Below are 25,789 nucleotides of genomic sequence, written 5' to 3'. Positions count from 1 at the left end.
GACTAAACGCTCTTGTAAAACTTAATCTTAATCTTCTATTGCAAGCTACAAAATGAATCAGCAGACTTGAGAAGATGAAATCGAATAAGAATTGTCAAATTAAACAAGCTGCATTGAAATATTTACATCCTCCTTCATGCCGAAAATCAAGTTAATCAAAGCTTATGAAATTCAGGTTTGGCAACCAACATAGCAGGTGCTCAAGTACCACCCTAGAGAACAGCAGAAAACTTGCAATGTGAGCAAAAACTAGGAGTTGGGTGTCGTTGGACTGCTGCTCCATTTTGTAGTAACCGAATCAGGTGATACTAATAACGTGATACTATTCAACAACCCTGTATCATCATCAGGACATTCCTTATCTGTTTTCCCTGTTGTTTTATTAATTCTCTGAATTCTCATCAGCGCCTCCACGACTTCCTGCATAGATGGTCTCAATTCCCTATCACTCTGTAGACACTGAAATGCCAACTCCGCCACTGCAGTAATCATCGACCTTACTTTGTCATCAGTGTCAAACCCAAGATTTGAATCTACCAACTCATGTAATGCATTGCCTTGAATCTTGTTAATGGCCATATTCGACAAATTTATTTCATGCCGGTGCCTACAGATATCAACAGCAGGCAGTGATGATATAAGCTCAATTAGAACCACTCCGAAACTATAAACATCACTTTTGTCAGTGAGCTGATAGCACTCGTGGTACTCGGGATCAACATATCCAGGAGTACCCTGTGGAGCTGTTGAGACGTGAGTAACATCCGTTGGGAAAAGCCGAGACAAGCCAAAATCTGCTACTTTAACACAGAAATTGTTGTCTAAGAGGATATTGTTAGTTTTTACATCTCGGTGAATGACATCTGAAGCATGGAGATAGGCTAATGCACTTGCTGTTTCTATGGAAATCTTCATTCGTGTATTCCATGAAAGCGATCCAGGCTTTGAATGTACACCATGTAAATGATCAGAAACTGTTCCATTGGGAATGTATTCGTAAACAAGTAGAAGCTCCCTGGAATGGCGAGATGTGCATCCGTAAAGGGTGACTAGGTTTGGATGATGCAACCGTGTTAAGATATCAATTTCGTTCATGAATTGCTCAACCCTCTTGCAGTTGTTTTCATATAAACGTTTTACAGCAACTACACGCCCATCTCGAAGTTTACCTATAATCATCATATCCAAACTCAGTCACACATTAGCAACTAGAAGTTCAATATAGGATCAGTCTTCTTACCTTTGTATACTGTGCCATATCCACCATCTCCAAGCTCTTTCTTGGAATCAAAATTGTTAGTGGCTTCATCTAGTTCATTGTAATCAAAGAGGTGAACTCCGATTAAGGTAGTAGCCTTTTCGGGGTCTTTTATTGAGGAGGGATACGAAAGAATGCTTGTGGAGAACAACGATGAACCAGCATAAATTTTCTTCTGTCTACAACGATAGATAAAGAAAATTACACCTGCCATCAAAGCGGTAGACGCAGCTGCACCAACTCCTGCAAGAAGAAATGCATATTGCAATTTTCTTGAGCATTCTTGAGAATAGAGGATATAAGATAAATCAAAGTGAAAAACTTCAGAGGTCAATCACCTATGCCAACCTTCAATCCGATTTTGTTTCTTCCTGAAACGAAAACATAACAGATGATCAACTGATACAAAAGTATAACTAATCAGCTACTATCACTTAAAGTGGAAACTTTTTTTCCCTTAACATGATCAATAAATAACAGAATGGCTTGGCATTTTTATCTAGGACTTGAGGAAATTTTTTCTGCACAATAGATGGAAATCTGGTCAAACATGGATTTAAACTTATAGCTTCTAGATTTACCATGAAGGCAAGTTCTTTGTTGGGGTTGGTCTTTGCAAATGCAAATAAATTCATTATTTTGAACACCACAGTGCCCTCCACTATGCTGGCAAGCTCTACAATTAGTCCCATCCCATTGTAGAAAGAATCCCTTTTGCAGAACTTGCATGTAATTCATTTTTAGCAATCTATCTAGAGAGTCAGTCTCAACAAGGGCGTAAACAGGATCCTGACACGATTCGACTGAATAGTTATAGTGCTCCAAAAGCTCAGTATGAAAAACAGCAAAAGAATGATGAGTGGCATTGCTAGCACAAATCACAGCATATGTCTCCCTTTCATAAGGTTGAGTACAGTCATAGAAGAAGAAGAGATCTGCAGTGTTAGGCCCTGAGCGAAACGGAGTGCCCCTGAGGCTAAAATTATGTGTTGGTACTGGACATTTGTTATCTTCATCAAACACATCTGCTTTAGCTAGGAGAATTGAGTTGTTTGTATAAACTACTTCCTTAATGATAAATTCATCACCAGAAATATGAAGAAAGGGCTTATCCTTATTGCAGGTGACATTATAAGCTGGTAAGCCACAATAAGGTGGTTGTTTCTCAGGAATCCAAAAGGGGTATGATATCTTAACTCCATTACCACAACTATGTGTAATACAAGCACTAGAATTGAGGTATATAGAGAGAGTGTCATCTGCTAAGGTAATGAAAAGAATAGCAATGACAAGAACAGAAACAGATTTCTTGACCATGAATAGGCTTTGAAGGTTCATGTTATGTCTAAAACAAGAAGAAAGAACAAAGGAGGGAGGAGGAACAGAACAATATATTTTGGTATAGAGGAAAGCATTAGGATTATAGTTGTAAGCAATTGGTGTAATATATCTTATATAAATCAAATATTCAAACTTGTCTTTCGTTTTGTCTGATTAAATAATTGCGAGAGTTTGACAATTAGTACCTTGTTGCCCAATGAAGACAACCTATGTTTTATAACTTGAAGCAACTATAAAAAAAATGTGGTCCCCATCCACTGGCCTTTAGGTCAATCAGACGACTTTGTACAGTTATTATTGACTTGACTCTAGTCCACTATAATGCGATGATTGGGTTGTTATATTTCTTTTCTGACCACTTTAGGTTGTTGTTACATACCCTGTCTTTGTTAAGTCTTTAAGGCCAAGTAATACATCAAATTGGGACGTGTTAAAATGTTATTGTGAAGTCATGGAGATGAGTTTAAATTTTATGCACTGAGAGTGTAAGAAATATTTAAATCATCATGTCATTTAAAAGGTAATTACAAGTAACTATATTATCTAAGTATTGATCGATAACCTAAATTAAATGGTAAATAACCTAGTATACAGTGTAATTTTTTTTTTTACACTACCAGTGTTGTAGTCCATATAACTTAAATCCTATAAGGTTTCCGTAGAAGAAGTTATACATTCGATCATATAACAGTCAATCAATTACATGTGGGTTCGACTTTATGAATCTTTATAGTCATTCCTCTCTACTTAAAAGTCCGTTTTATCTAATTTATCCTTTTAAGTCACATATCCTATGTACCCAAATGAAATGCCGAAAGATTGAATGTTGACAAGCAAACCATGAATATTTGTGTTGATACACGAAAACTTCTGTATTAACTTAACACCAACAATAGAAAAGCCTGAGTCGTGAAGTCAAGTTAAAATGATAGAAAATACAGAAATTCAGGTGTGAAAGTAGAACATAGTAATTGCATTATGTAGAAGCAAACAACAATATATGCAAGTCTTACTATTAGCTGACGTCAAATTCCAACTACTACCTTTTAAGCAAGTCAAGATATAGTTAAAATATTAGTATAAGGAAAAGGGAGATTGGAAAAATTGAGATTTGAGCAATGTGGGGATAAAATGATTTGAGTTTAGATTGAGTGTAGGACCTTAGGTTTCTAAATTGAGTTGGTTGAACCGAAAGTGAAGAAATGAAGAGGAAAAAAGAGTACTCTAACTTCTGTTTAGTCACCATGTTCACATTCCCTTTAAGGACTAACTATCTAAAGGAAATATCGATGCAACGCGAAATGAGCTATTTCGGTCGGTATTCTCCCACCTATTTCGATCAACTCAATTAAATTTCATAAACGATCAAGTTTTACTAAAAAAATAAAATTATCGATTGAAATTGATTGGTATTTTAAAATGACCGACCGAAATAACTGACTGATTTTGATCGGTTTTTTGAATATTAATTTTGATTTATTTTAAATGAAAAGCTAATCAAAGTTGGTCGTTTTCTTGAAAAATAAATTTTGCGAGACGCAAAATATAATTTCCGGTATTTTGCAGTAAAAACACCGAAAGGAGTTGGTTGGATTCATAAAAAAATTTAAAAAATAAAATATTTTGAAAAACTGACAATTGGTTTTTTGACCGATCGAAGTTGGTCGCTAGCGGCCGATTTTGACCGAATTTCTAGTAGTGAAACTTTTGAACAAAATGTCCTAGTGAATCAGCAGGATTTTCTAATAGATGGACTTGCCATAAGGCCTGACAATTCATCAGTAGTTTAGTATAAATTGTATCGTAACTTTAAAATAAATTATTCACAAAATCTGATGGATCAGCCAGAGTTCATAAATTTGGGACAAATTGCTCACAATTCCTAACGAATCACAAGAAGTTTCTAAGAAATTTTACCAGCACGCTTTGCTTCAAAATTGATCCAATTGGTCCAGATCAATTCCAAATTTGCTATTCAATATTCTATTACTAATCCTAACATTTCCAATGGTTGGATTCAACCTAGACCTTCAAATAGCAATAAACTTACGCTTTCTTCTTCAACAGTTAAGCTCAAAAAATCTAATAATAATGTTCAAGTTTCTTCACCAAATTGACAACAAATAAGCAATGAGTCTTCAAGTTTTCACAATATATGTGAAGAAGACGGAGAAGGAGGGAAAAAAAGAGGAGGAAGAGCACAAGTTTGAGGATATCTATATTTGTTAAAATTTAACGGGATAGCCAATAAGAGAAATTTCTTCAAACACCTTTTTCCCTATAAAAATTTCACGGGACATCCAATTTAGTTGCCCCTATTTAACGTTTACTAACTCTAAAAAAAATCAATTGGTACTCAAAGTAAGATAACTTCACACAAGCTGACTCCCCATCCTCCTCCTCCGCCCCGAGGAAAGAACTTTAGAGCGAACATTAATTGAAAATTTTAACATTGCGTCTAAAGTTTGCACTGTTACGAGGAGAACTCCAGACGCAAAAATTACCTGAATTTCCTAATTTTTGGAACTTCATACGCGACATATGAAGTGTGCTCCAAAGTGGGTAAAATTTAAAAATTTTGCAATGCTAGTATAAGTTCAATAATGATCCAAAAAATGAGTATATCTGCACTTCCCCCTTGCTATTACCAGGAAATGCTATCTAGTTTATGGTATTGAAACGGGCATCGCTTAAATGGGTTTACGCTGGGTGGTTTCCAACTCTAACCTTATTATTTGGGCTGGCCTTTGGCAGTCTATAATGGGCTATTAGAGGGAGAAATTCAAAAATAGCCAGATTTACAAGTGGTCATTCAAAAATAGCCACAGTTTCAAAAATAATCGAAATTTAGTTACTTTTCATATAAAGATAAATCTGAACGAAAACACTGTTCAAAATCCGGAAAATACTCCAACATAATATACTGGAGTTCCAGTATACTTATGCTGGAACTACAGCATATTATAATGGAGATCCAACATAAGTATGTTGGAACTCCAGCATAATATACTGGAAATTGGTTCAGTATAATATGCTGGAAGTTCATACACAGATGCTCCAATCTCCAGTATATTATGCTAGAACTTTCCGCGTGTTGGAGTTCCAGCATAATATGCTGGAAGTTCATACACAGGTGCACCGATCTCCAGTATATTATGCTGGACCAGTCACTGTTGCAGCAAAATAATGGCTATTTTTCAATGACTTTGCAAACACTGCTATTTTTGAATGACCAGTCCAAAAACTGGCTAGCCCGTGCTATTTTAACGCTATTAGATCTTATTAAGGCATGCATTGACCTCGACTCTTTCTACCTAGTTGGGAAAATGATACTGTATAGCTGCTCCCAAAATAATAGCCGGAAAAATATTATTTATTGTATATTTGTTATATACTTTCTGTATGTTATATACAAAAGTTATACAAACTTTATACACTTTTTCGGCTACCGAATTTAAATAGTTTCTGGTGCGGGCTAAAAGTGAAAAATGCCCTTTTTAGTTATTGAGCATTCTACCGGATTTTATTCTTATGTTTTATATTTATTATCAGGCATTTTCTTTGTGGTTGACCTATGAAGAGCTAAAAGACTAACAAGTACAAACCATACAAAAGTAATGAATTATATTTGTTAACGGTCCAGCGAAAGTACAAAAATTAAATGGGAAACAAACGAAAGAGCTAAAACATATTTACATCGAATTATCATATGACTATAGGAGCAATTATAAATGGAGCGCCATTCATATTTTTTGCCACAACATGATGAGGAAGTAATCAAAAAAGAGTATGATGGTGAGAATGAGGTGGAGTAGAGGAAGAGGAAATTTTGGACATGCATTTGTGAGAGAAAGTTTACATTTCTCGATTTATGAGATTTCATTGAATTTATCTGTTTATAGTGTCACAAGATTCAAACAACCTGAACTTTGACCACAATTTAGAATGTATTCATCTCCGTTTAGTATTTGGAGAATTGCAATATATAGCAATTTTGTGTATTTTTAAATATTAAAGTTTTTAATATAATTAATTATTTTAAGGTGATTTGAATTTGACGGCTTTTGATAAGATAAAAGTGTCAAATAAATTAGGAAGAAAAGAGTAGAACTTACGATTTCCAAAAGATTCTGGGTTTGGAGCTTAGCAACTCAAAAAATTAAGGGGCATTTTAGCAGTGATGTAGTACTAGTTTGTTGATAAGTAGTTCATCCATATTAGTGTTGGATTCAATAATATTCTAGCCTTTAGCCGTTTACTTAATTTTTCTGCAATATTGAACTATTAACGACCCACCTAACTGCTGCTCCAGTTTTGTGGATTAGGCCAACGAGATTTGAATAGGGTGAAAAGCAAATATGAATTGCTGCGAAACTTAGCTGAGTTATGAAGGCACTAATGTTGAGATGGTGATAGGGCTATGATATTTTGTGACAAAGTCAAAATTCTAAAGCCAGCTAGTCAATGACCCTAATACCATTGACGTTAATGACTGTCCTACTAAAAGAAATGGAATGAGAGAAAAAAGTCTTCGCGTTATCTCTACCCTTCAATCATACAGCAACCAAAAGTTTAACCTTGATATAGAAAGATCAACAGCTACACAAAGCAGCAAAATTGGACGATACTGATCACAATTTTATCAGAGACAACAACAACAAGAAGAAATCCCGTGGGTCTGGGAACAAAGTGTGTATGCATATCTAAGATAGAGAGATTATTTCCAATAAAACACAATATTATCTGAGAATGAAACAGAAATACCTAAGTACTCATACTAGAACAAGGATTTAACACATAGACATAATCAGTATAAAGAATTTCTACGGATCATCGAACAGGTAATTACCCATAATTCTGCAAAAGGCTGCTAATTACCCATAGCAGCAACTTTACCAATTCCTTCTAAACTATCATCAGTGTATCTATATATAAATAAAACATCGGAAAGAAAACGTACCTTTGCAGTGATCAAACTTTACGGTGCCATCTTTGCAATAGCACAAGGACTCGTTGGTTGAATTGTCGTAACCACAACGCCCGTCTGATGCCTCACACTTGCCGCACTCCGTTGCGATCCGCCAGTCCAGCACGAACCCCTCGTCCATTGCCGCGCCAAGTCCTCTAGTGAACTCCTCACCCACAGCCACACCGAGTTCTCGATTCCTCCCACTGTCCATCACCGTCGCCACCACTTTCTTGTCACAAATTCCGTACCAATTCAAATGATCAGGCTCATTATCCTCAACATATAAATATGACTTGTTTCGACCCGAATTTAAGCAATCTAACGGACGACCGGATGAAAGCGAATTGATACAGTTAAAATAGAAGGTAAGGTTTAGATCAAGCTCTGAATATTTTAATGGCAAATCTCCCAGAGTGAGGTTATGATGTACCCTGGGGCAAGCTGTGCTACCAAAAGCATCAATATCCACCAGGGTAAGGGAGTAGGTGCTGTAATTTATGTCTTTAACGAAGAAAGAATCATTTGAAATGTTAAGAATTGGATTGTTTTGAGAGCAGTGGATCCCAAATCCTGGATAACCACAGTACCGTGGAGATGTGGAGTTGAAACTGTCAAGGCTCCAAAAAGGATACGAAATATTACGACCATGGCAGATAAATGGAGGACAATATGCAAAGGATGTATTAGTATTAGCTTCACTGGAGTTGATGAACAAAGGAAGAAGGAGAAAGACGAAGAAGAAGGAGAATAATTGACTTGGACACATGATGTTTGATGAAATGCAGTACCGAGTATTGTGGTTTACATGTAGCTAAGACTACCAAATATTATATTTCTTATAATTGACTTGGTCATAGAGAAATTAGTAGGAAACGTCGAATTTGGCAGCTAAATTTCTCTTCCATACCTTATTAGTCAAGACAGTTACATATATAAAGGAACCAGACAAATTTGGTTTGAATGTGATCGTTATTGTGAATTTGTGATTAGTAAAGAAAGACAAGATGAAATTTCTATAATTTATTCATTGGAATATAGGAATGTAAAATGGAGAAGAAGGTGACAGGCGCCAAGTATGCGTGTGGAAAATATGTAAATAGTTGAAATTGAAAAACAAAGAGAGTATTTGAAGTTGAACGAAAAAAAAAGAGTATTGTGCAGCTGAAATTGTGCGCGGACATAAATTTTATTTGGAAAAATACTTGTGAAAGTTGAAGATTTATGAATGAAAATCATTCTTTCACTAAAGATATTTCTCAAACCAATACTTCAAATTATACTATTATTTTAAATATTGCTCAAATGATTAACGCCCCACTTACAATTCTAGCGAGTCACCGAATAAGCAATAGCTCCAACAAAGAGAATCAAAGGAGAATAAAAAAAAGTATCTAAAATATCAAAATAACTATTTATGCCCAATCTGTCCCTTAAAAGCAGAAATATTCGAGACCTCCCTAAACTTGACAACTTTTGTTTAGTTCCTCCTTAAATTTTACGTGGTCTCTAATACTCCCCCCCCCCCCCCTTAAACTTAAAAATTTAATAGTCTCGACCCCCTCTACACATTGATATGGCAAAAGGAATGAATACACTCTCTTTTATGCGCGTGGGAGGGAAGAAAAATCGAGAAATCAGCTTCCAAGTGATTTATTTTATAAATATTAATTATCACATAATCAAATATAACGATTTATTTGTTCCAATTGTAATTTGTCGTTGTTTCTTGCATATTTTATCTCAATTGTGTTGTTCTAGATACAATGAATATTTGTTTCAACTATATTCTTTTTTCCCGGTCCAAATCTACAAAAGTTGGTTGAAACTCTATTTCTTTTAGCCAAATAAAAAGAAGGTTTAGCCAAAGTAATGAGTTCAAATTGTATATCTTCTATTTTTTTAAAAAAGGCATCGTGTTTTTTTTTCTTTTTCATGCAATGACTATTAATTTAAACTATGCATTATTCTTTTTGGGGTCAAATTCGCAAAATATTTATTGAAATTTTATTAATTTTAGAAAATAAGGAGTTCCAACAACTTGTTTTTTTTAATTTTTTCTTAGATGCAGTGATTACATGTTCTAACAGTATATTCCTTCTTTTCTTGACCAAATATATAAAAATCAGAATTAATCCAAAATAATATATATATATATATATATATATATATATATATATATATATATATATATATATATTTATAACTTGATTAAAATATTATTATCTTTAGCCAAATAAAAAATTATAGTCAAAATAATATTGTTCCAAGTTATTTTATTTACAGATTTAGCACAAAAAAATAATTAGTGTACTTAAAAAGATAAAAATATATATTTTATTGTAAAAGAATTCCACATAAACAAAAAAATTCATGTGACAGCATGTGTGTCACACTCCATAATGGTTGAGGCTATTAAAATATCAAATTTAAAAATGTATTAAATATCACGTCAAATTTAAGGGAGCACTAAATAAAAATTATCAAATTCAAGAGGACCCAAACTATTTTGCCAGCCTTAAATCTTTGAATCATTTTAACCAAGAAAACGAGAGTAAACATCGCGTAGGGGAAAAATCGAAAAGCATCATTGACTGATTGACAAGAGCAAAGAAAAAGAAAGCGGGAAACTGCAAAGCGGCTTACTTTGTTCTCATAGAACAGTAGAACACTACAAAATATTGAGCTACCAGAGTAAAGAGGTCGGAGGCGAAAATAACTTTCAAGAACTATTAAAATTCCATATTTTCACTTTGAAACGTTTACACTAAGTAACAAATTAAATTTTTCAGTTAAGGTTGATTCTTTCCTCCCATCCCACTGTATTTGGTTGTTGTACTTTAAGTAAAAAATTAAAGGAATTTTTACATTCCTATACACTATATAAAATTATATTACCATTGCTACTCAAGTTTTACTATAATTATATTTTATATACTCAATTACCATTTATGTATATTTTAAGGAAATTAATGATATTAATTAGTATCCTAAAATAACGCTACCGTATATTCCCACCCCCTCACAAATGTATCTTGCACTCACCCACGATTTTCTCTTCACAAATCTCAGAAATCCTCCATTAACGCCTATTTCATCTCTTCTTCAAAAACCAGATGAAATTTTTACTCTTATTCAAAATTTCTATTAACGTCTCTGATTAGCTTTGATTTTCAATGAAGAAGAAGATATCTTCAAAGAACAGCCCTACAAAAGGCAAAGAAGCAGATATTCCTTCACTTGATTTGGGTGTTTTCTCAACAAATTCACCCAAAAAGGCTTCAAAATCAGCTCATGCAAAAGAAGAGAACAAGCTCAAGCTTTCCCCTCGTGAAGCTAGGGCAGAAGCTCGAACAAAGCAAAAGCACAATATTAATGTTGGTGAATCTTCGATACCTGTCAAATCTGCGAAAAGGAAAGACAAAGAGATTGATTTCGATAATGATTTCGTCGAAGAAGAAGCTGCCATTAAAATTGCAAAAAAAAGTTAGAGTGTCTCCTAATGTAAAAGCTTAAAAAAGGAAGAAAGTTCAAAAATCTTCTAAAACTGTTCCTCAACAGTCATTGGTGAAGGTAAGAATTTATTAATTTCAAAAATATATTTTTTTAAAAGCAAATTTTTTTTGTTCACATTCTTATAAACATATATAATGTTTGATTTTTGTAGTTTGTAGAAATTTTATCTACATTGTGTAGATTTATTGTAGATTTATAATTCATGATTGTAGATACATTTTTATATAAAAGTTTGCCTTGTTTTGAATCTGTTTAAAGATTGTCAAAATTTTGTAATAAAATTGTAGTTATATTGCTATCTGTTTTTGACTCTGTTATGTCATTGTAGCTATATTGTATTAAAAATGTAGATATTTTGTTTTTTTAGGTTTGAGCCTTGTTTTAATAAGGAATTTTCCCTTTTGCTGCAGAATGGATCTTTTTTTGCACCTCATAATGTTGATTATGGGGTCGTTAAGTTTCAGACATTATCCGACCCCAGTATTCTTGGCCAAATCAAAGATTTATTGTCTGCAAATAGTTTAAGCTTTTCAAAAAGACATGTTTTGGTTATTTGCTTTCATTGCCCAGAATATGTATGCAAAATCAAGCAATTTATCTTCTAATGAAGTATGAATTGAATGCATTTGGTTCTGACTATTTTTTAGCAGAGATAAAGGGCCAGAGGTTGAATTTTGGCTTGAGAGAGTTTGCCTTGATAATTGGTCTAAATGTTTTACAGAAGTGACAGACTTTGGTTACACACCTATATATAACAGTAAAATAATGAGAAGCTATTTTTCAAACAAGGAAAAAGTTGAGAAGTCATGCTTAAAACAAATTGTAACCACCAAAAGTTGGTTGAACGACGAGGATGCGTCATGTTGTGTATTCTATATCTCATAGAATTCTTCCTCTGTCCTTTAGACAAAGACAATGCAGGGTTGGTAGACCATTTTAAGTTTTATTTGGTGGACTCGGGACAATATGCAAACTATGTATGGGGTATTGATTCTTACAAACAGTTGCTTCAGTCCGTTAGGCACAAGCTCAATCCTTCTGTTCATTCTTATCTCATTCGATGATTTGAACTAGCTATGCAAATATGGTTGTATGAGTGTTGCTCTACCGTCAACATTGATATAGCTACAAGGGTTGCTAATTCTATCCCTCGCATACTTAGCTGGTCAGCTAGTAAGGACAAGATATGGTTATCTGCAATTGAATATAGAATGCTCAAACCAATATGGATCAAGGTAAATGGTTTTTACTTATGAGCACACAATTTAATACAAATTATCTACAACTTTTCTACATGTTATGTCTAAGTCAAGCTCATTTCGTTTTTTCACTCAGTTCACCAACATAATTGAACCACCAGAAGAGCTTTCTAGAATGTCTTTGCCTGATAAAGTTGAATACATACTTGAAGAAGTTAAAACCAAGTTCGAGGCTCCGAAAGATGCTGCATCTCCATCGGGACACAAGCAGTCAATTGGAATAGAGGACAAGAAAGATATTCTGAAACAAATTAAAAAATTAAGAACTCTCTATATTTTAATATGTAGGTTGATTTAGATCTTGGATCTTTCAAGACAGATATTTTTGAAGAACTAGGTAGCATTCGTAAGCTACTCAATGACTCAATCAAGGCTGCTTTGCAGGCGATAAATAGTCAAAAGGATAACATTGATGCCAAGGTAATATTTGAAATATATTCATTTAACAGAACAATTTTTATCACCTCTAAGTTTATATTATCGTTCATAAAGTATATATCCTAACAAATTTAAAGCCTGCAGTTTACTGAGAGTTCTACAAAAATTGCCGAGCAATCAAAAGAAAAGAATAATTAACATTTTTCGTGCAGTAGTGATAAACCAACGCATGCCAGCAGCAGTAACAAGGTATGTACAACATATCTACATTATATACAATATATCTACATTATATCTACAATATGTCTAGACATATCTACATTATGTCTACACTATATCTATACAGATTTACATATCTATGTAGATGTCTACAATATACCTACCTTGCCTAAAATTGTATCAAGTAATGTACATTATAATACAAATGAGTTTCTTAGATACAGGACATATGAATGATATAGAAATTAATGAGAATGTTTCTGTACGTGTTGATTTGGGCAATTGATGAAGAGAATACATGTATGAGTTAGTACATGTTATCATCACGTTTCCTAATAAACTTAGCTGTTATTGTCACGACCTAAAATTCACTAGTCGTGATGGTGCCTAACCCAACCATTAGGTAAGCCAACTAATCACTATCCAACCTCAATAATGTTAATAAGTCAACTAAACGTAAATAAATTATCTAGATCTATTATATTTCCCAAAGATGGGTAGTACAAATCATGAGTTTCTAAGAATAGAGTTTACAAAGCTGTTATGAAGAAAATACATCTTCTGTTTGAAAAGTACATTAACAGAATTTTGTATCTAAGGCTACCGTGAACAAGAGGCAGCCGCAGCAGGAACACAAGTACGCCTTCAAATCCATCAACTATCGATCGTAGCAGCATCAACATCCGGGATCTGTATGTAATGTGCAGGAAGTGCAGTATGAGTACAACCGACCCCATGTACTCAAAAAGTAGCAAACCTAACCTCAGGTTGAAATTAGTGACGAGCTGGAACATAGGTTGGGTCCAATACTAATAACCAATAGCAGTTCATAGCAGTGTAAAGCAAGTACGTAAAGAAGCATCTCAGAGATAGAATACTCAGTCTTTTCATATTTTTCCAAAAATAGCCCGCCTTTCAAGAATATCAGTGGAAAACCTAAATTCTTTACCGAAAACATCATGAAATATGAGATAGTTTGAAAATTGTAATTTTTCTAAAATCCTTTTCATAATAAATAAGATGTTTCATTCTCCTTCTAGATATCAAGTGTGAAATACCTCTATATACCACATATCAATGTGTGTAAAAGTCATGAATGACGTGATACCGTACAACATGAGGAAAAATACATCTCTATGCCTGTATGTCTGTATGCATGCCAATGCCACGTATGTCAAAGATGAATCATGCACTCACACTCTCAGAGTACTCAATCTCACTGTCTCACACTTTCCACTCATCATGCTCAACCACTCGGTACTGTATATGGCCCGTTTGGCCCAGGAAAGATCTATCCCAAAATATATACATCACTAACCATCAGTCACTCAGTATCGAGAAAGGCCAATCCGGCCCCATGGAGAAGATCCATCTCCAGGTATATAAATGCTTCGAACAAGATTCATGTCCAGGGAAGATCCATCCCTCAATGTAATATCATCCGCGCTCACTAGGGGTGTGTTACAGACTCTGGAGGGGCTCCTACAGCTCATGCGCTATCATAATCATCAATATAACAGCTGCGGCGTGCAGCCCGATCCCATAACTATCAAACATTGTAACGACCCGACCGGTCATTTCGAGATCTAGAACGTCGTTCAGTAGTTTGAGGCCATGAGCAACTTCAATTCAGGTATTATAACTTATACGCATGGTCGGAACTGAATTCTAGGAAGTTCGGAGTTGATTTGGAAAAATAATTCTCATTTCGAAAGCGTTAAGTTGGAAGAATTGACTAAGATTGAATTTTTGAGTAAACGACTTTGGATTCGGGATTCAAAGGTTCCAGCAGGTTCGTATGATAATTTTGGACTTGGGCGTATGTCCGGATCAGGTTTTGGTAGACCTGGGAGCATTTCGGCACCTATTATGGAAGTTAGCATTTTTGGAAGAATTTCATAAGTTTGGGTTAAAGTGCATCTCAGTGTTATTAATGTCCATTTGGGATTCCGAGTCAGGGAATAGCTCCGTATAGTGATTCTGGTGTTGGGAGCGCTATCGGAAGTGAATTCGGAGGTTTATGGGTCATTTTGGAGTCATTTGGCTAAAGATAGAAATTTGAAGGTTTTTGAGAAGTATAACCGGAAGTGGACTTTTTGATATCGGGGTCGAAATCCGATTCTGAAAGTTGGAGTAGGTCTGTAACATCAGATATGACTTGTGTGCAAAACTTGAGGTCAATCGGATGTGATTTGATAGGTTTCGACATCGAATGTTGAAGTTTGAATTTCTCAAGTTCATCAAGTTTGATTTGGGGTGTGATTCGTGATTTTAGCATTGTTTGATGTGATTTGAGACCTCGAGCAGGTCCGCATTATGTTTTGGGACTGGTTGGTATGATTGGTTGGGGTCCGGAGGCCTCGGGTGGATTCCAGATGGTTCATGGATCAAAGTTGGAATTTGAAGAAGGACTGAAGCAGCTGGTATCTGGTGTAACCACACCTGCGAGGCTTTGGCCGCAGGTGCAGAGCAGCAGAAGCGGCTAGGAGGGACGCAGATGCGGTGCTGGTCCAGAAGTGAAGAGATCGCAGATGCGGTCATGTAGCCACATAAGCGGGACCGCACCTGCGGTGGTTGAGGCACAGAAGCGAAAAGGGCAGCCTGGTGAGAAAATCGCAGAAGCGGGTAGTGGGTCGCACCTGCGGGACCGCAGAAGCGGTCAAGTGACCGCATGTGCGGAAATGCTGGAGGCAGTAAGGTTCTTTTAAGTCAGGGGTTGGGTTCATTTCAACCCCATTTCTTCCACTGGAGCCGATTTTGGAGTAACTTTGAGGTGCCATTTTCGTCATCAAACATGAGGTAAGTCAATTCCACCCCTTGTGAGTTAAATACATGATATTATTACGGATTTGAGCAAGAAAAATTTGTAGAAACTTGGATTTTTGGTGGAAAGATCTAGGATTGGTATTTTTGGATTTTGACCACGATTTTGGGCATGAAATTGAGAGTAAATTATATATTTGAGTTCGTGAGGTTATGGGTAAACTTTATTTTCGAAAAATTTCTGAATCCGGGCATGTGGGCCTGAGGGCAATTTTGTCAACTTTTCGATCGGGATTAGAAATTTTTATAAATTGGATTGTAATGAGTAATAGAACATATACTAATGGATTTGCATAATTATTGGCTAGTTTTGGAGCATTTAGCATCAATTTGAGTCTCCGGAAGGGTGTGGAATGCCGGTTGTGGATCTTCGGAGCAAGGTGAGTCTCCTTTCTAACCTTGTAAGAGAGAATTTTCCCCATAGGTAAAATAATTGGTTATGTGCTCCTATTTGTGAGGGCTAAGTACGCACGAGGTGACGAGAGTCCGTGCGTAGCTACTATTATGTCTAAATCCGGATAGTCTAGGACCCAAAAACATGCTATACTTGGAATATTTGTAATCTTATTGACAGTTGAATTGCTTAAATCCTATCGAATTGGTAAATGAATTTCAAAAAAGGGATTAAACTTCATTTTCTTAAATCGTTAAAGGAGAATTGGCTTTCATTTGGATAAATGTTCCCCGATAAATTCTTAATTGGTTGTTTGAATGTGTGTATCTATGTGTGCCCGCATCGCATGTATGATTCACGAACGGGGTGTTTGTTTATTTATGTTGACCGCGTCGCATGTATGATTCACGAGTGGGGTAATAGATGCATCTATGGTTCGCGCCGTTCGACCCTCGGTAGTGCACATTTTACATTTATGTTGGATCGGGCCGTACTACCTCGACATGATATGTGCATGCTTGTATTTCTTGCCTTGGGATTTATAGATGTTGATATTTGCTCTCCCTGACTTGAGATACATGTATAAATGATGGAAAAAATGAATTTGGAAATCTCCTACTAATGAAAGAATTGCTTACTTGGTTCATGCTATTGAGTTACAGCCATCTTTATGAAAATTCACGATTTACTATATTATTGGTATATTATTATTGGACCACCAGTAAGTGTCAAAGTCGACCCCTCATCTCTACTTCTTCATACTTCGAGATTAGACGAGATACTTACTGGGTACACGTTATTTTCATACTCATACTACACTTGCTGTGTATTTTTTTTGCACAGGTTCATGTGTGGCTAGTGGCTTAGTGGCATAGAGACATGGTTTATACGGAGACTTAGGTGAGCTACATTTATCGAGACGACCTGTAGCCAGCATAGTCTCCTTCAGAGTATTGAATTGTATTTCCATTTATGTCCATTTTGTATTCCTGACAGTTACTGTATTTTATTTCATTCCCTAGTAAATGCTCATGCACTTGTGAAATCGGGTTCTGGGATGATTATATGGTATCTTGTATTAACTTCTTAACATTTATATTTGATTTGAAACGATTACCTTTTACTGGTAAAATTGAAGGAAAATCATAGTTTTTAAAATTATTAAAACGAGAATTTAATTAAGTATTTTGATTAGCTTGCCTAACAGCGGTGTCCGGCTCTATCACATCCTTTAGTATATTTTGGGTCGTGACACTCATAATCAGGCTCTCGGCCTTACTCAGTCATCAATCTCTCCAGTTTTACCCACGGGCTCACAATGTCATAAAAACTGACCCGGAACAATGATATGATGTATCAATAAGTAACAACTAAGACTGAGATATGATATGGATGCATGAATGTGACTGAGTATGAAATATCAATGAATTCAATAAGATGACGGCAATAAATGACTGCTATGGGTCCCAAGAATAACAACATAAAGCCTAAGCAAGATATATAGCATGATTTGACAGCTCAGATACTTAATCACATAGTGAAAATATAGATATCAACCAGAATAGGGCCACTATTCAGTGCTCGGGGAACAACAGAGTCTCAATTCATAGGGTGCACGCCCACACGCCCGTCACCTAGCATGTGCATCACCTCAACACCAATCACATAGCACATAATTCAGGGTTTTATACCCTCAGCACTAAGTTTAGAAGAGTTACTTATCTTAAACAAGCCAATTCCGACACCGAGCAAGTCAAGAGATGCTCCAAGAATCCCATCACGCGCGTTTCGACCTTCAAATGGCTCGAAACTAATCAAAGACAACTCAAATACATCATACAATGCTAAAGGAACCAATCCCAATCGAAAAAGGTCAAATCTTTAATCAAAAGCCCAAAATCGGCCAAAAAGCCCAACCCGGGCCCACACCTCACAATCTAACAAAACTCACAAAATCCGTCAACCCATTCAATTACGAGTTCAACCATACTAGTTTCACTCAAATCTGACTCCAAATCGGTGTTCAAAATTGAAAAATTCATATTATGAAACTTTAGGCCAAAACCCCCAATTTCTTCTTTAAAATTCATCAACCAAAAGCTAAAATCGAAAATAGATTCAAGAAATATAACCAAAATCGAGTAGAGAACACTTACACTAATTTATATGTTGAAAATCACCTTGAAAATTTGCCCAATTTTGAGCTCCCCAACTCAAAAATATGTTAAATGCACAAAACCCTCATTTTAATACAGTACTGCCTCGTTTTTTGTGCCAAATACCTCCAATGGATTCCTTGTGAAATTTTAGTCAAGTTAGGCTCTTGAATAACTCCATTTGACCTTATATTGAAGTAGATATGTTGGTTTTAATATTTGAAAATAGTGCAGATTTTTAAATACACAGCAGTGACAATTTCGTAATTAATCTGAAAAATTTAGCAGCCCAATTATTAGTAAAATGATCATAAAATCCTCATACGATGTCCAAATTTGATGATTCTTTTTGCTATGGCTCCATAATTACGATACGGAGCTAATGCTTCAATAAAAACAGAAATCGAAGGTAATTTGTTCAATGTGATACCATTTATGCTTGAAGAAACAACGTCGAAACATAAGAAAAATGAGCGCAATACAGCCCAAACCTATCCGAAACTCACTTGAGCCCCTCGGGACCCCGTCTAAACATACCAAAAAGTTCTATATCATAATACGGACCTACTCGAGGTCTCAAAAAACACATAACAATATCGAAATGATGAAATGCACCTCAAATCAAACTTAATGAACTTTCGACTTTCAAAAACTCACGCCGAAACATATCAAATCAACTCGGAATGAAACCAAATTTTGCACACAAGTCCTAACACATCATACAGAGCTATTCGTGCCCCCAAACTACCAAGCGAAGTGCTCCCCCACTTAAATATACGTTTGTCCTCGAACGTGCCTAGAGTTGTTTCAAAAGCCATCAAATCGCCATGTAACCTCACTACGCACATACCCGGGGGTGATCCCACGTCACCCTATCCCATATAGATCTGATAACATAACATGACTAAAGTTTCTTAATCCAACCTAGCCCATAAGTCTTAGAACCCAATTTCCAACATCTGAAATTTTCTATAAGATCAAAATCTTGCATCTACACACTATATAAGTCTGAACAAGCTGTATCAAGCCATAGCCATAACTCACGATGAAATCACATGATATACCATATAACTCAAACACTTATAGCGATAACTTCTAATCACAATAGATGCTCAAAACAACCCAATACCGGTAATAAACCTCTTATCAAACAAAGCCTCATTCTAACACCTTCATATACCGCCAACGATGAAAGAAACATGCATAAACTCATAACCATTCTTCAGACCAACAAGTTGTGGAACTCCCTCTCCTTTGATAAGAATTATAACAAATTTCTAAGTCGATCAGCATCAATATCCTTCCAAATATACTGCAGTCTGATCCGATAGCACCCATTCTAGGTACGATGACCTTATCCCATCTAACATAATCACTCTAGTGACATGGAACATTAATACAACTTAAAGCCACAAACCGTGCAACCCGTGCACCAAATAGCAACATTCTAAATGTACTCAATCCTGAAATGCCTCAAACGAGAGGACTGTCCTTCCAGCTTAACAAGTACTATCACAACACCGTGCTAAGAACCATGGAGAGAAAATAACACAATACCGACCCGAAAAGGACATAACCAGCGCACTATCAATCATGCAATACCCAAATACTCATCCCGCTCAAATCCCGATATGAAGCCCACATAGAACCGCACCATACGTGCATATAACCGATGAATCACAACCCTCCGTAGCATAGAAGAGTAACTCACAGATCATCTCAGAATACGAATAAGCTTAACAACAACCGAATGGAACTTCCCTCAACAATAACCATATGGAGCCAACCAATCCGACTCGGTGTAGAACACACATCCATATCAGGCCTACCAATGAACCCCAAAGCAACTCTCGTCACCCACAATAGATAATTAACCCTCCGAAAGTCCACAATGAGTGAATCATAACACATACTATCCTCTGACTAGCTTTGGCCACATTTTCACAGTCCACAACCATGCAACAATCTGCTCCTGAGAGCTCCTAGTCTCCAAATCCATAGAACACATGAATTACCATATCTGATCCCAACTCCACCGCCTTAATGTCTAACACATCTCTCATACACTATTATCCTGCGAGGAATACTTCTATAATTCTTCTGTGCCACAAAGCAAAATTTGAACATCAGCAGTCGATCAACTAGGAGAGTGCCGCAATACCAATGAAGTATCCATAAATCAAAACACATCCCCCTTCTGAAATGTATGCTCCCATCAAGCCATACCAAATAGTAATGTTACCTAGTCATATGAAACTGTCTATATTGCCTAAGGACTCATGACCTCCCCTTCAAAACTGAACCATGATCTTACACATGCAAATCTCAATCTTACACAACACACTGAATATACTATTGCATCATACAAAAAATATGAGAACTTCGTAATACACTCCGAGTCACAAGCAACTACTCACTCAATTAGCCAAGAACTTTACATTTGATTTATCTGGAGAAAATCACTATACATCACATGCTTCTCACACCAGTAGAAAATATACATCTCAAACCGTGGTAGAAACCATCGAGAACTCTCTGAATCCCTTTTGCACATAACCAAACCATCAAAACTGAATCTCTAACTCAACCAAGCCACGCAGGCCACCAAAACCCAAGAGTACCGCCACAAAACACCTATCGAAACTCACTACCTCATAAGGACCAAAAGAGCCAATCGCATCCATTACCACACCGATCCAAAGCTGTCCTATTTATCCTAGTTCCTTCTGAATTACCTTCAAATTGATACTTCTTCTTGCCATAATACCACAATCCTCAACCAAGACACACCACACGTGACCCTAGCATAAACCACACTACTCTAAGGCTCATAAGCCGCTGAATGCTCTCTTAATCACCCCAAAAGTACCACAACTGAGATACCCACTCTGAAGAGACCTTCTGCAAATCTAAATCCATTACCTTCGCTTTCTTGATACTAATATGTAGAATCCATAATGATATAGAAATGCCATAAGTCCTGACATCCTCCAATATGAATCTCAATTTCTAGCCAACTACACATCCTGAAGATTCCCAATTACCACACTCAAATCTTGAATTCATTTGAACCATTCTCGAAAGTCTTCCACTCTGCTTAAATCTCAATTAGACTAACCAAATGAACCGAACGACCGGTGCCCCATTAGCACTCCAACACCCAAGGAAGTAACTCCACCTTAACACAACCAAATAAATTCCTGCTCCATACACATTACATACTTCACCAATAATAACTCAAATTGTTCCGTGATTCTCATATACTGATAAAGTTTACCCAGAATTTCCTTTACTCAAGTCATCTGTGATCTCACCCTCTGCAGAATATAACTCATTCACAAGTATACCTCAAACTGAAACTAATACAACACATAACCGTGAAATCAACTTATCAATAGCGGACTCCCCCACTTGGCTCAAAGCCATAGATCCAAACACACCATAACTCCCAATTCCTATACTCTGTTACTGCCATAATATCATAGTGAGATTCAACTAAATCCTTCATAAGCTCATGCAACACAAACCATCTACAAAATATCACATTCACCCTTGTAATAGTCAAGCCCACTCTCTAAGCGATCCAAACTCAAATTGCAACACATATATTTCACCGGTAAAAGAGAACTCTCAACAACAATATAGAGATCACACAAACCTCAGGACACCCCGCAGGAGATAACCTACATGCTTTGCCTCAATGCTGACCTCTCTCTATACCCTTCTACAATCATAAACATTACGCAATCACTTAATCTTCCTCAGTCTGAACTTATATTACGACATGAGATATACTTCACTCATCAACTAAACAATATGAAAAGATCCTTCAACATACCCATAACTCGGGGCTATACCTCAAATCAAGATGGAAATCAAATACCAAATAGTTCTTTCTACACCTCAAGCAGACCCTTCTCATCAAATTCAAATCATATGAACACATCACACAGTCACATCATACTCATCACATAGCCATCCAGCCACAAATTCCACTAATAGGGATACTACTAGACATATAAGTCCAAAAGCGCGTGCTGACACAATCAACACCTCTATGCTCAAACTACAGTCAAAACCCGACATCAAGTCCTCTAGATTGGCCTATCATCAGCATACCAAAATTACATCTCGCACCTCTTCCATAGAATCACAAGCCGTCGATGTACAACTGATATCGAGTGACCATATATGCATACGAATGCGTGGAAGGAATTTAAAGAGTTACGCTTCAAGCTGAATCAATATCGCACGAGAAGATAGGTATGGACGTCATCATACCGATCTGTAAGACTCTACTAGACATTTGCTCATAACTTGTAGAACCTATGAACCTAGAGCTTTGATACCAATCTGTCACGACCTAAAATCCACTAGTCGTGATGGCACCTAACCCAACCTGCTAGATAAGCCAACTTATCACTATCCAACCTCAATAATGTTAATAAGTCGATTAAACGTAAATAAATTATCTAGATCTATTATATTTCCCAAGGATAGGTAGTACAAATCATGAGCTTCTAAGAATAGAGTTTACAAAACTGTTATGAAAAAAATACATCTTTTGTTTGAAAAGTACATAAATAGAATTTTGTATCTAAGGCTACCGTGAACAAGAGGCAGCCGCAACAGGAACACAAGTACGCCTTCAAATCCATCAACTATCGATCGTAGCAGCATCAACATCCGGGATCTGTATGTAATGTGCAGGAAGTGCAGTATGAGTACAACCGACCCCATGTACTCAAAAAGTAGAAAACCTAACCTCAGGTTGAAAGTAGTGACGACCTGGAATATAGGTCGGGTCCAACACCAATAACCAATAGCAGTTCATAGCTGATAACAACTAGGCCGGGAATCCAAATTAGTGTAAGAATTTGAGAAGTAAATGCGGAAGCAATAACAACAATGAATTGAACAACTAGAATTATTAAAGAGATGAAAGTAAAGGATATGAGAAGAATTCAAGGAAAGAATTCCAAGAACTTCCAAGAACGCATGATCTATAGCCTTGACAAGATCAAAGTAACAACATCTTGATTTATGGAAGAAATCAAACACCTTTACTTAAAAAGCAAACCAAAACAATAGATTCGGATCTTGACCACTTTATGAGTAACTTGAGACAACAATTAATAACTAGTATTAATCGCCTTCTAAGAATACCATAAAGGAATCAAAGATATCATAAAAGAGAAGTAATCTTACTACCTTGAACTAAGAACTAGTAAAGGTTAAAAGATAAATCTCAAAGCACAAGTAACAGAGGTTCAAAAGAACTCTCAAAGTATGATATACTTAATCAATAAATGTTGTGTCTTATGAATGAGAAGAAATCCTTATTTATAGGAGTTAAAAGCACTTAAAATAATGTAGGGGGTTGCTAAAAAGTCATCTAAATTAGGTAGGGGGTTGCTAGGGGTCACAATAGCCATCAAACTTAGGTAGGTGGCTCCTAAGGGGTAACAAAAGCCATCAAAATTAAGTGGGGGGGGGCGGCCAAATCCTTTTGGGGAAGATTTGGGCCTTAAAACTATTAGTTTGGACCATTGGTTTGGACTCCAATTGGGCTCCTTTTGAAACACCCTCTTTTGGACCTCTTTTAAGGTCATTTTGAGCCCTATTGGTGGACTTCAAGGGCTGATTTGGTGACCCAATCTTCCTCCTCTTGGACTTCAATTTGGACCACCATATAATTGTAAAATTTGGACAATTCATCTCCTTTGGCCTTGAGCTCTTCCTCTACAATTAAAAGCTTCTTTATTTGCCATTGAAGTCTAGCAACCTTAGTTTGCAACTCTTTATCTTGAGATTTTGTATATGGCCTTGGAGCTTCCAAAACTCTATCCTTGTCCTTGATGCTATCACCTAGCCAATTCACATCCTTTATCCTTGAGCTCTTCCTCCCAATTAATAACTTCTTCATTTGCACTTAAGTCTAATGATCTTGTTTTGTAATTCTTTAGCTTGACATCTTATTAAAGGCCATCTTTGAGATTCAAAAGCTTCATCATTGTCCTTGAATATAGTTGAGCTTCCTAGGATGCTATCAATAGCAGTGTAAAGCAAGTACGTAAAGAAGCAACTTAGATATAGTATGCTCAATCTTTTCATATTTTTCCAAAAATAGCCCGCCTTTCAAGAATATCAGTGAAAAATCCAAATTCTTTACCGAAAACATCATGAAATATCAGATAGTTTGAAAATTGTAATTTTTCTAAAATCCTTTTCACAATAAATAAGATGTTTCATTCTCCTTCCAGATAACAAGTGTGAAATACCTCTCTATACCACATATCAATGTGTGTAAAAGTCATGAATGACATGATACCGTACTACATGATGAAAAATGTATCTCTATGCCTGTATGTCATGTATGCATGCCAATGCCACGCATGTCATAGATGAATCATGTACTCACACTCTCAGAGTACTCAATCTCACTGTCTCACACTCTCCACTCATCATGCTCAACTACTCGGTACTGTATATGGCCCATTTGGCCCAGGAAATATCCATCCCGAAATAAATACATCACTGACCATCAGTCACTCGGTACCAAGAAAGGCCAATCCGGTCTCATGGAGAAGATCCATCTCTAGGTATATAAATGCTTCTGACAAGATCCATGTCCAGGGAAGATTTATCCCTCAATATAATATCATCCACGCTCACTATGGGTGTGTTACAGACTCCGGAGGGGCTCCTACATCCCAATCGCTATCATAATCATCAATATTACCGTTGCGACGTGCAACCTGATCCCATAACTATCACTCATAATTAGGCTCTCGACCTCTCTCTATCATGAATCTCTCCAGTCTTACCCACGGGCTCACAATGTCATGAAAAATGACCCGGAACAATTATATGATGTATTAATAAGTAACAACTGAGACTGAGATATGATATGGATGCATGAATGTGACTGATATGAAATATCAATGAATTCAATGAGATGACAATAAGAAATGACCACTATGGGTCCCAACAATAACAACATAAAGCCTAAGCATGATATATATCATGATTTGACAGCTCAGATACTTAATCACATAGTGAAAATACAGATATCAACAAGAATAGGGCCACTATTCAGTGCCCTGGGAACAATAGTGTCTCAATTCACAGGGTGCACGCCTGCACACCCATCATCTATCATGTGCGTCACCTCAACACCAATCACATAGCACATAACTCGGGGTGTTATACCCTCAACACTAAGTTTAGAAGAGTTACTTATCTTAAACAAGCCAATTCCAACACCGAGAAAGTCAAGCGAAGCTCCAAGAATCTCATCACACGTGTTTCGACCTCCGAATGGCTCGAAACTAATCAAACACAAATTAAATACATCAAACAATGCTAAAGGATACAATCCCAATCGAAAAAGGTCGAATCTTTAATCAAAAGCCCAAAATCGGCTAAAAAGCCCAACCCGGGCCCGCACCTCGGAACCCGATAAAACTCACAAAATCC

The 25,789-nt window shown here is 36.4% G+C and overlaps 1 protein-coding gene across 2 annotated transcripts; it reads right to left on the bottom strand.

Moving 5' to 3' along the window:
* Window positions 1-75: 75 nt before the first annotated feature.
* Window positions 76-8,442, bottom strand: LOC104240058 (LEAF RUST 10 DISEASE-RESISTANCE LOCUS RECEPTOR-LIKE PROTEIN KINASE-like 1.2). Of its 2 annotated transcripts, none has more exons than XM_009794843.2 (4): window positions 7,560-8,442; window positions 1,597-1,629; window positions 1,241-1,501; window positions 76-1,169 (listed from the first exon to the last, which is right to left on the bottom strand). In XM_009794843.2, the coding sequence occupies exons 1-4, from the start codon at window positions 8,332-8,334 to the stop codon at window positions 250-252; spliced, it is 1,989 nt and encodes a 662-aa protein (XP_009793145.1). In that variant the 5' UTR covers window positions 8,335-8,442; the 3' UTR covers window positions 76-249. The 2 variants fall into 2 exon arrangements, with proteins under 2 accessions (XP_009793145.1, XP_009793146.1); XM_009794844.2 differs by lacking the exon at window positions 7,560-8,442 and adding an exon at window positions 1,840-4,037.
* Window positions 8,443-25,789: the final 17,347 nt, after the last annotated feature.

The sequence above is a fragment of the Nicotiana sylvestris genome, chromosome 10 (assembly GCF_000393655.2).
Source record: "Nicotiana sylvestris chromosome 10, ASM39365v2, whole genome shotgun sequence".
In the NCBI taxonomy this organism is placed as follows: domain Eukaryota; kingdom Viridiplantae; phylum Streptophyta; class Magnoliopsida; order Solanales; family Solanaceae; genus Nicotiana; species Nicotiana sylvestris.
Note: the sequence above shows the minus strand (reverse complement) of the source record. Positions and strands in the feature narration are given on the sequence as shown.

Coding starts and splice junctions, on each gene's coding strand:
- LOC104240058 (XM_009794843.2), bottom strand. CDS start 8,334: ATGTGTCCAAGTCAATTATTCTCCTTCTTCTTCGTCTTTCTCCTTCTT. Junction 1,630..7,559: donor AAAGTTTGATCACTGCAAAG/GTACGTTTTCTT, acceptor TTTTCGTTTCAG/GAAGAAACAAAATCGGATTG. Junction 1,170..1,240: donor ATATGGCACAGTATACAAAG/GTAAGAAGACTG, acceptor TGATGATTATAG/GTAAACTTCGAGATGGGCGT.